This window comes from Prionailurus viverrinus, chromosome C2 (assembly GCF_022837055.1).
Source record: "Prionailurus viverrinus isolate Anna chromosome C2, UM_Priviv_1.0, whole genome shotgun sequence".
Classification (NCBI taxonomy): Eukaryota; Metazoa; Chordata; class Mammalia; order Carnivora; family Felidae; genus Prionailurus; species Prionailurus viverrinus.
Window position 1 is genome coordinate 34,492,567 of NC_062569.1, and position 11,600 is coordinate 34,504,166.

Here is an 11,600-nt window from a genome sequence, read left to right on the forward strand (position 1 = left end):
TCCCAGGATCCAGCGAGAGTGGGGCCACTCGCTCTGCGCTGTGGGGTCGCCTTGCCCTGCGTGACCCCCTCGTCGGTACAGCTCCCGGGGCCGCTAAGGGAGGTGGCGATGACGTCGCTTGGTGCCAGCAGAGGGCAGCCTCGAGGCTACGCGGCCACCTGGCGACCTCGCCATACAGTGGGCTCCCTTCCAGCGCCCAGGCTTTGCTGGGTGAGGGTGGCCTTGTAGCGTGGCAACCAGCGATCTCATTCTTCAGGAGTCAGGCGCCGAGGCCCAAGGGCACCTGGCAAATTGTGGTCAATTACACCCCTCCCACAATCTCAGTTTGGGAGACCAAGGGCTTGGGGCCCATAGTAACCAAATGCCCCAGAAGAGGAAGCAAGAAGCAAAACCCTACACACACAGGGAATACCTACCTACCTACCTACCTACCTACCTACCTACCTACCTACAACAGATTCCAAGCGTGTAGGAACCTTTTTAATGATGCTGTGAGAGCTAGGATATTCACGTCCTTGGTGGAGGAAAGTCAGAGGCTAGGAGCTGGGAGGCTCCCAGAGGCGTGCAGGAGACGAGGCTCAAGCCACAGCCTGGAGATCTGCACTGGGGACAGAGGGATCCGGACAGAGATAATTGGGGATTCCAACCCAGACTAAACACTTCTGTAAAATGGGCATGGTTGGGCTCCAGGTCTTGTACGGTTTTGAGAGATTCAAGACAGCAGAAACTCAATGAATTCAAGTTTCATCACTGCTTCGGCTCTGGCACAACACAGGGCTGCTGTGTTTGCTGCTCCAGTGAAAAGATCCCGGCACCCCGCGTTTGCCCGACGTGGCTGTATTGGAGACACAGTTCCGCCAGGCTTTGGGATCAAGCTGCTCGTGACTGCCTTGTCCCTGGAATCTTCGGGTGCTCCGTCTCCGTGCTCCGAGGCAACCTGAGCTCCCTTGTCTTGGGCATCGGGTTCACTAGCTCTGGCAGAGCCCACTTATCCACCAATGGAATGAAGCCCAGCACCGGATCGTTGAGTGTCTCGGCAAGCTTGGCGAAGGGCCAAAGGCCCAGGGGCCTGAGTTGCTTGGGTGCTAAACAGGCCAACCTAAGAGCACACTGGGCCATCACATCTACATTCCACAGCAGGCAGTCTTTGCCTAGCCTTGGTCTCTTATAGACGGTGTGCAAACGGGCATCCATGAACTTCTCTTGGCTTGTTGTCTCCCGGTCTGAAATTCCACAGGAGAGCATGTCCCAGGGTAGTTGTGAAAATCGTGATTGAAAATTGAATAGGCTTGTGTAAATGTGAGGCATAATTCACTCATGAGCAGCCAACTTCATCTGTGTTCATAGCGTGTGAACAGGACACATGCAAGAACAGCACACAAACGTGGGCGCATGCACGTCACTCGTGTGACAATGTGTTTGCTTGTCTCCCTAGATGCATGGCAAAGGCACACATGTATGCGTCTACTGTACATGCACATAGATACGGGACACCCTCGTGCTGAAGTGTGCATGCACACTCCGCACTCGAACACTACTGTTTGTGCCTAAAGGCAGAGTGTGCGCGCGGCTCAGCTGACCCGTTTCTCTCCAACTGGGTCGGTGCCACCGGGGAAACGTGCCGCTCCACGGTGCGGGAAAGCCCGGATCCGGTCAGCGACTCGGCGCCGCCCGGCTCCTTCATCTCTCATCTGCAGGCCGGTGGGCAGCTCCAGTTTCGCTGGGGACCAAGATCCGCATCCGCGAATCGGCTGGTGGGGGCAAGGGGCAAAAAAAGGAAGAGGTGGAGGGCACTCCAAGCACGCGAGGCTGCAGGTCCTCACTCCTCTGTCGGGTTTTCTTTACCTCCCTACGTTGCGTCCCGAGGAAGACAAAAGAGGGACCCAGATTCCTCCATTCAGCTCAGGAGAGACGGTCTGGGGCCCCTACCTTCACAAACCATCAGGAAGACAGGCGAACCGAGGGTTCTCTCTCCGTTGAGGAAGATGTGCGGCTGCAGCGGGACTGGGGCCCTCCCCGGCCCGCAAATGGTGTGCGTGGGGAGGCGCGCAGCGTGGCTACGGGAGGTCAGTCCACCTCCTCACCCGCGGGTCGCGGGGCTCGTTTTCCCTCTCTCGGGTAGGATTCCGAGCCGCCCAGCCCTCGCATCACCTGGATGTGTCTGCGGAGAAAAGGAGTCCATGCGTACTCTACTCTGGGAAACCCAGGCCGCCGCCACGCAGAGGCAACGCCGCAGAGGCTCGAGTCCTTCGGCGACCCGCGTTTCTAAACAGCACACACCAATAGGATGGGGCCACAAACGCTCTCCCGCCGTCTCCCGCAGACCCTTCGGCGGACGAGAGAGCGTGAGGCAGAAAAGTTGAGGCCAAGCGCTGGAGGAGCTTCCCGGGCCGCGAGAAGGCACAGAGGCTTAGCTGCGACGGACACCAAACGGGTTCGGATCCTGTTGGCCAACCGAGCCCAGCCGCCGCGAACGCGCGTCTCCGCAAGAGTTGCGCACGGTTCCACTCTGAAGACCAAGTCGGGCGAGGTCCGGCGGGGAGCCACGGCCGCTCACCCTCTGAGAGCCTTTAGGAGCAGAACGTAATGCTGGTGGGAACGTAGTGGCAGAAGGAATTTAGTGGCGGAAGGCTCTCGGGGAAAGTCGGGCGGCGCGGCTCGGTGCCGGAGCTGGGCCTGGGGTCGGGGAGCAGCGCCCGGCCTGGTAGCCCCGGTTCCGGCAAGGCCGGCCTGTTGGAAGTGGCCAGTGGGAAGGCTCGGCGGCCCCCTCCCTCGGGATTCCGCGGGGCTCTGACCCGGCCTTTATCTCGGCGCTTGTCAGCAGTCTTGGGGGCTTCAGGAAAGAAGACAAAGGCCCGGTGTCACTGCAGGCTGGGGCTCGGTTTCCTGACTCTGCTCACACTCACAGACTTTAGCGTTTGTTGGGGGGAGATTTTTTAAAAATATGTGTCGAATTTCCTTTTTTCCCCCCTAGAAACAAACAAAAAAAGCAAAAAGCATATTCGCCTTCCCTCCTCGTCCATAGAGATGGAAGTTTCCTGGGATCCTGCCCTTTCCTTTTCTTTGCCTGCCTAGAGGAGTAATTTTCCTTTGTACGTAGAGGAAGATCCGGGGAAAGGTTTTTGTTTGATTCGGCTCGTTAGTATTATTACCAACACAGTCAGGCTGGACTCCCAACTTGGAGAACCGGAGTTGGCCTGCCGGTGTGGCGGGGGCTCGGGCGGCCTCTGTCCTCTGCGCTCGGCGTCGCTGGGGACGTTGGGGGTCTCCCGCGCTTCCTCTGCCCTCCCTGCCGGCGGGGAGCACCCGGGGCTCACAGCGGCCCAGTCGTTTACCCCGAATTTTGTTTAGAGCTGCCAGGAAGCGACCGCTCCGCGCTCGCAGCTCCGCGATTGCAGCGCCGCCACCGGGCCTGCAAACCGGAGGCTCCGGCGGCACAGGCCCGGGTCTTCGGAGCCACTGGCCCCACACCGTCCCTGCTCCCCTCCCGCCCGCGGGGGCCCCTGCCCGCCGCAGCTCGGCCCAACCCGCTTCCTGCGTTTGCCCCTCAGATTTCTCGTTTCTCCACAAATACCGAGGGCGGGAGGGAGGGGGGCTCTCCCACAAGCTGACCTCCGCAACTTCCCGCCCGGTGGCTACCTACCGCTTTTCTGAAAAATCGGGGAAAACGTTCAAACAGCTCCGCGTTCCAAAGGGAGGCGCCTGAGGGTGGGAGGCGTCGGCCCAAGAGCCTGAGGGTGGCGGCTGTGCCTGGACGGGTGTCACACTCCGCGGGTCAGCTGGGCCTTTGTCAGAGAAAACCTCGTTTATCCGAGAAGATTGCCTTAGGAGAAGAAAGGGCGGTTGGAGGAGCCCCAGGGCTCGGGCATTCACTGCCACAGCAACAGCACGCACCTCATTCTGAAGGTCAAGGGGCTGGGGCAGGGAGACGCAATCCCCTGCGCCCTGACTTGGAAAGGTGCTCCATGGTCTGGGCTCTCAGGGGCCCAGGGGTGGCTATGGCCACTGGGATAGAATATCAGACCTTACAAGGTTACTACGGAAGGCGTTTCCTCCCTCCCTTCCGTCCTTCCTCCCTCCCTCCCTCTCTCCCTTCCTTCCTTCCTTCCTTCCTTCCTTCCTTCCTCCCCTCCCTCCCTCCTTCTCTCCTTCCCTCCCTCCCTCCTTCTCTTTCCTCCTTTCAATGTGGGACGGAAAACCATATTGACACTACAAACTGAGCATTTTTACATTAGAACATTTAATTACTTTAATAACCCAGTGAAATATATATACTTATTTCTATTTTATAGATGAGAAAACTGAAATTCAGAATGGGTGCTTTGCTCAAGGTCGCACAGTTATTACAGGGGGTTGTTGGGCTCTACACTAGTTCTTCCCAGCTGAATAGGCCTTGCCCCATCCCACATAGGCCACCTCCCTGGGTGGACATGGTCTCACAACAAGCTTGTCAGAGCTTATCGCTAAGCTGGAGCCTGTGCAGCAAACAGCAGGCCCAGTGGAATGTCCTGGGGGGACAATCTGCTTGCAGCTCAGTCCTGGGCTTCTTTCTCCTCTGGCTGGCTGTCCCTTTACCCACGGAGCTTCTGGAACATCAAACATCGGGCTGCAGGGCCTGTGCCACTCAGAGAGCCCAGTGAGCAGCTGGGCTCAGTGCTCACAGTGCTTTCTAAAATTCCCAAGGTCGTTTGCCCCACAGATAGCTGGATGACCATTGGATGGGCCTTTTCTTCTCAGGACCTCTGGTTCCTTAAATGTAAGCTAAGAGACAGAATAGAGCCATGTCTCCAGAAATTAGAAAGCAGATACAGAGTGCCTGGTTTCAAGAATCCTTAATTTCTTGCTGTCTCTAAGGCAGAACCAGGGGCATGACGATTGCTCCCAACCGCTCCATGGCTCTGGTCCCTACCACACAGGAGAGGTATGCCTCCTAGTCCCATCCTTTCCTGTAGGTCCCACAGGCTACTCCAAGAAGCAGGGACAGCCCCATAGAAGTAGCGAGTGGGACCAATAAGGCATGGTCACCACCAGCTTAGCTCCACAGGGAAGGGGCACTGCAGGGCTCCCAACCAGGCAGCTTCCTGACCCTGATGCCCTCCCTGGCCCAGTGGTTCTGGTGCTCCAAGCCTCCATTAAGGGAAGAGCTTATTCATGGGCAGACTGTCTTGGGTCTGACCCAGTTCCTTGGCCCATCCTCTCCTGCCCCACTGACTGCAAGAAGCTGTGGTTTGCCCCTGATTTCCACCCACCACCAGGGGGCTTTTAGAAGCTTGGAGCTCCAGCCTCCCTTAGTGGGACAGCCCAGCACCTAACCTCAGGTGAAGTATCCTAAGCTTCATGCCCACCCAAACTGGGGATGTAGGGCAGTGAACTCTTTACTTATGCAAAGGGGAAGTGGGGCCACGACATCCTCTGGAGTAGGGTGTGAGGCCATCCCAGAAAACACCCTAGGTCCCCATTTGACAGTTCCTTGGTACATGTACTGCACTGGCACTGATTTCTCCCTCATCCCCCTGAGAACAGGACACCTTACCCCGTTCAACCCAAGTATTTTGGCTGGGCAGTCTTAGGGGGGCAGGGATGACCAAAGATTTGTGTGTAAATGTGAGGAGGGGGGCTCATCTTGTCAGTGATGAGTGTGAGGATGTTTACATGCTTAAGCACACACATACTCCTCATTCAATATCATGTGTAGGCACTCGTTACCCAGGAGATGCAGAAACTGGCAGGGTATTTGCATCAAACTCTAAATTGTATTTATAGTATACACTGACAAACATAAATACATACACCCACACAGTCCAGCCATCTAGACCAGACTGTAAGTGCTAAGGCATAACTGCTATATATATATCAGGAACTCTCTTAAATACTTTTGCCCTCACTTAGGGAATTCCTTAAATCATCTTCTCTATTAGAAATTCAAAAGTGCAAAGAAGGAGAGGAGAGAAAGGAAATGAGAGATGAAGAAGGTCAGTCATTGCCTCAAACTTTTAGCAGTGGGGGAAATGACCAAACTATAGAGTTATGGAGAAACCCCTAGGGCTGGAATTAGAGACAGATGTCTTCCTGTGGGCATCCATTGGGAAGTGGGGGTATGATCTATCTGCCTTCCCTGTGTGGGATCTCTCCTCTAATCCCTGTGTAGACCAGGAATCCCTCACTGATTCCTTCATTTCATCCTCCATACTTGGTGAGACTCCCACTCCCTCTGCAGCCTTGGGTGCCTCTTGCCTTTCAGCTCTTGGGGACAGAGAGAAGCTGTCCTCCAGTGCTGGCCTAGGCCAGCTTCCCCTACCTCACTGAAAGCTCTGCTCTGGAGACTTCCCTTTTTTGCTTTCTCTGCTTGGGATAGCTGTTAGGAGGTGCTGAGAACTAACCCTGGAACAGACAGCCTTACCCAGCTCAAGCAAAGTGTCTGTATGTATTCTCTCTTATCATTCAGCAAGTATATACTGAGAACATAACTGCACACATTACCGATGGCTTATGAATGCAACACACACGGTCCTCCCAGTAAGCACTCCTTGAGTAGTAGGCATATGATTATTACAACGCCCCAAATATATGCCCTCTCCGAAGGCTAATGACAGACGTACACACCTCCCATCCTGTCACCAGGACATGACTTACACTGTACACACATATTTGCAGCAGGCATAGACAACACAACTGCCCATGGGATACATGTTCACACCACAGAAAGCACAGACAGACAAGCACACGGCAGTCCACTTTCTTTCCTGCGACTCCTTTTAGCCAGACAATGGTGCAATGGTTCACTAGAAGCACGCGGATACTAGGCCTAACCAGTCTCCTGGGCTATTCACCCCAGCTGAACCTCCCTCACCAGCCTGCTCTTTCCGGCTCCCCTGGCATTGGCAGGCTCCAGTTGAGGGCACAGGGTGATGCTCCTCAGAACAGCGATGGCTTTATCCTCCACCTTCCAATCTCCCCGGTGATACCCAAGGGATGAAAGGTGTCCTGAATCAGAGCTACTTCCTCTTGGGGCCTAATAACACATAACAGGGATCACCCTCCCCCCCCCCCCCCCCCCCCCCCCCCCCCCCCCGCCATGATCCTACAGCATGGCCAGTAGTATAGATTGAAGTGGGAGGCCTGTAGCCTTGGTCCCTGTCACCAGGTGCCCCTGGGCCGCTGGTCAGCCTGGACCTGTGGCCACTACTGTCTGGGGCCTGAGGGGTGGTGACGGACACATGGACGGAGTGGGGTCTAGCCCAAGCTCTACCACAGTCCCTGGGAAAAACCAGCCAATACCTGTCATCCCATCAGCCGACTGAAGGCTGCCCACCCATCATAACCCTAGAGCTCCCGGGTCTGCAACATGGTCAAATACCCGTGTGCCAGTGCAGAAGCACCAGTCTGAATTCGTTATTTGAAGAGTCTCAGTAGAGGACAAGAAGGAAAAAAATAGATTTCTACAGCCATGCAGTGTCCATTCCTCTCTGATACTCCTAAATCTCTTACACATATCTTAAGGTAAATGAATTCTGATTAATTAAAAATAATAAAGCAATCAATGTAAGTCGCTCCTTACATTTGTACAGAGGTTTGCAGCCTGCAGAACATTTCCCCAACCAGGATTTTCTCTATTTGGAATAAATTCTTCTAGTTACTATATTTGTCTGGAAAAATATAAACGTATGAGTTCAATATAATGAAAACACAGTCCATACACTTAGTACCACTGTGTAAGAGGTAAAATACAAACCTGAACAGTTGCAAAAATCGAACAAATCCTACTACACCTACGCCTTGTGAACGAACCACTGATAAAGTCTCTTTGATGACGTTAAACAGCCGCAACAGACCAGCGATGACACAGAAAACAATCTCCCGGAAAACAAAGCAGCAGCGACAACACAAACGCCCTCCACTCGGGCTGCCCTCAACTCTTATTTATCTGAAAGAGTATAAAATTTTGCTGGACATCTCCCTCTTTTAACCAGCTGCTGAACATACTTAGGCGAAGCGGAAATAATAGAAGTCCGTGTTAAAACAAAAAATTTATTTGGGAATTGACAAGACAGTAACAACAAACAAACAAAACAACAAAAGTGCTCTAGTTCTTTCTAGAAAATTTGGTCCTCCAAAACGACACACTACGGAACAACCAGGTCTAGGGGTTTCGGGCCAGTCGGCTCGGGGCCACAAGCCCGCCTGGTCCGACTGCTGCCAGGTTTCACATTTCTCCTGCCCAAGGTGGGAGAAGCAAGACGTTTGCAAAACAAAAATCAGAGAGAGCACAAGCCGTCCCTGTAGCGTCCGCCAGGCAGGCAGTGATCTCCCCGCACTCCGGGCTTGCATCGGAAGATCCGGGGAAACTTGTTTTTGATTTGTTTTTAGATAGAGGGGAGAACCCCCCCCCCCCTCCCCACCAATTCGTAAAGGAAACCATCTTTTACTGAGCATATTCTCCTACCTCTCTGAACATAGCTTTCTGAAGGCCCGACAGGAATTCTACTTCAAATCTCCTGGAAGAGATTTTCATGTTTTGCTTTAGCAAATTCCAAGGCCACAATACTTCGCCGGTTTTCCCGGTTAGTTTTTTCTTTAAAAAAATATTTTTTAAGTGTTATCTAAAACAGCCCTCCCGATCTTTTGGGCGAAACTGTAGCCAGCCGCCTGGGGCCTGGAGGTTCCCGAAGCGCCGGGACCGGGAACGGAGGACGCGCAGCCTGTCTCTGAGGCCGGACGTGCTGTAAACCCCCCCGCACAGGCAGCCGCGCGAGGCAGCCCCGCTCCCTGCTCGGGCCCAACCCCCGCCCCATCCAGTGGGCCCCGGCTAGCCGCTTCTGAGCTGCTCCAGGAGGCTACGTGGAGCGTGGAGCAAACACACGTTTGTCCCTTTCTCTGGCGGCGCGGGTTCTCGTTGCCCGCCCGGACCGACGCTTCCAGGCAAGGACTGCGCGGCAGCCGGGCGGGGAAAGCCGAGCGCGAGCGCACCGACCTGTGTGAGAAGGCCAAGAGGTCTGCACGGCCGACGCCCGGCTGCACCTCGGCCCCGGCACTTCCTCTCGGTTCTGAATTTTGGCATGGGGTGTCCAGCCCGGAGGCTCGGGCGTCGGGAGGAGACGAGGCCTGCAAAAGGCGCACGGAGAGGCGGCCTGCAGGCCGGAGGAGCGAGAGGGCAGAGAGGGCAGGGGGCCGAGCAACAGGAGGAGAAGCGGAGGAGACAAAGAGGGGCGAGAGGAGCTGAAGGGAGCGAGGAGGCGCAGAGGGCCTTGGACGCTGGCTCAGAAGATGGCCCCACAGAGGGCGCGTGGTCCGGCCGGCGGCGGTGGCTGCGGCTAAGGCCGGCGTCGCACGTCCCTGCATCCTCGCAGCCGGCGCGCGCTGGGTTCTCAGAGATCGAGGCGCGAGTGCAGCGCGCCGGTCTTGCTGTCGTGGTCCCAGTAAGAGCAATGCATCATGGCGAGCTCGGGCTGCCGGGCGCAGGCGAACTGCAGGCCCGGCGCATTAGTGGGCGCGGGCGCCGGGGGCGCGGCGGTAGCAGGGCTGGCGGGGCTGAGCTGGCCCGGGGGCGGTGCGGCTGCCCCGTGGTGCGGCGGGGCCGGCGGGGGTGCGGCGGCCGCGTGCAGATGGTGTGCGTGCGGGTGTGAGTGAGGGTGCGGCGGCGGCGGGGGCGCGGCCGGCGGGCCTCCCAGGCCGTTGTACGAGTTCACCACGCCGGGAGGCAGCGCCATGCTCTGCACGCGTGAGTACGGCCCATACGAGGCGGCCGGGCCAGCCAGCCCCTTGACCACCGCGGCCGCGCCCGGGCTGCCCGGGCCCGCGGCTGCAGCGGCGGCGGCCGCCGCTGCAGCGGCCGCCGCCATCTGGCAGGAGGCGTAGGGCATGGGCGAAGGCGGCTGCGGTAGTGGCCAGGAGTTGTTGAGGAAGCCGGACTGCAGGTACTTGGGGGGCGCCAGGTAGCCGTAGCCGTCGGCCCCGGCGCCAGCGACGCCGCAGCCGCCCGCGGCGCCTCCGGCCCCGAAGAGCCCCTTGCCGGGCTGGAAGTGCGCGGGCGGCGGCCGGAAGGGCCGCTTCATGCGGCGGCGGCGCCGGTAGTTGCCCTTCTCGAACATGTCCTCGCAGGCCGGGTCCAGCGTCCAGTAGTTGCCCTTGCGCTCGCCGCCGCCCTCGCGCGGCACCTTGATGAAGCACTCGTTGAGGCTGAGGTTGTGGCGGATGCTATTCTGCCAGCCCTTCTTGTTCTTCTCGTAGAACGGGAACTTGGCAATAATGTACTGGTAGATGCCGGACAGCGTGAGCCTCTTCTCGGCGCTCTCGCGGATCGCCATGGCGATGAGCGCCACGTACGAGTACGGGGGCTTCTGCGCGGGGTCAGGTTTCTCCGGGGCTGTCCCGGCGCCGCCGCCGCCTCCCTTGCCGGGGCTCGGCGGCGGCGGCGGCGCCTCGGGCTCCTTGGCTGCGCGGCCGGTCTCCGGGGCCAGCAGGGCCCCCGCGGCGTCCTCGGGCTCGGGGTAGCTGGCCATCATGACAAAGCCGGCGCGCGGCGGCCAGGCAGCCCCTGCTCTTTTCCCTTGGCGCTGGCGCGGCAGAGAGTCTGGGCGCACAAGTCCGCTCACCGCCGAGTCTCAAACTTCTGGAGACTGCGGATGCCGCCCGTGCTCGCTCGCTGGCGGCCTCTCGCTCCTTTCCTCTCCTCTTCCCCTTCCCCTAGGGAGCGGCTGGCGGGAGTGGAGCTCAGCCTCTGGCCATGGGGAGTCCGCCCAGCAGAGAGGGGCTCCGGCCCCGCCGCCCCTCCCCGCCCAGGCCAGTCCCCGCCTCGGTGGGTTTTCTTTTCGGCGCTCTTCCCCTCCCCCCACCCTCCGGTTTCCCGAGGCACGACCCGCGTCTCTGGCGGAGCTGCCTCCTGGAGTCCTTAGTGCGCCAGGAGCCTCGCTCAGTTCTGATTCGTATGGGCTCCGCGGAGTTCCGCTTGCGTCAGGCGCCTTCGCCCCTATAGCGGGGCGGCCAGTCGCGCACGGGCGAGTTCATCTCCAAGTCACTTTTTGTAAACGCCCCGCACAGCCCGGACCGGCCTGCCCCCTCCCAGCGAGCTGAGGGGGCCCGGCGGACGACCGGGCTCACGCTTTCGCAAGCCCTTGCAATCCGCGGGTGCTGGCTCTGCGGATTGGGCCGGGAGATGCCGAGGGCCCCGGCGGGGTCCGTCCGCACTCGGCCAGTGCCCAGGGAGCTCGGGCCCTAGCGAGGAGAGGCGCGCCAAGCCTCCTCGCGGCTTTCAGGTGAAGGAAAACGACTCTTCTGCTCTGCCCTTTGCGGCGGTCTCGGGGCTAAACTTCTAGCTTGGGGCTGGGGGAGGGGCGGGACGGGGAGGGGGCTGGATGGAGGTGGGGTGGAGAGAGCTGCGCGGTGGCTTTGGGAAAATCAGCCTAGAAACGAGGGTCACCGAACCAAGAAGCCTCGGCCTGGCCTGGCCTGTCCGTGGCGCTTTCAGAGTGACTGGGCCGAATGGGGTTGAGAAGAGGATCGGGAAGGGGTGCCCAGAAGCTCCGCCCGAAGCCCCTTGACCTTTCCTTGCGCTGCCCCTGGACCTAGGGACCCTCCTCAGAATCCGCGTTGTAATCCTACGG

At 58.3% G+C, this 11,600-nt stretch overlaps 1 protein-coding gene across 1 annotated transcript; it reads right to left on the bottom strand.

The window, feature by feature from the left end:
• Positions 1-9,365: 9,365 nt before the first annotated feature.
• FOXL2 (forkhead box L2) lies at positions 9,366-10,502 on the bottom strand. Its single transcript, XM_047875902.1, has one exon. The coding sequence runs from the start codon at positions 10,500-10,502 to the stop codon at positions 9,366-9,368; it is 1,137 nt and encodes a 378-aa protein (XP_047731858.1).
• Positions 10,503-11,600: the final 1,098 nt, after the last annotated feature.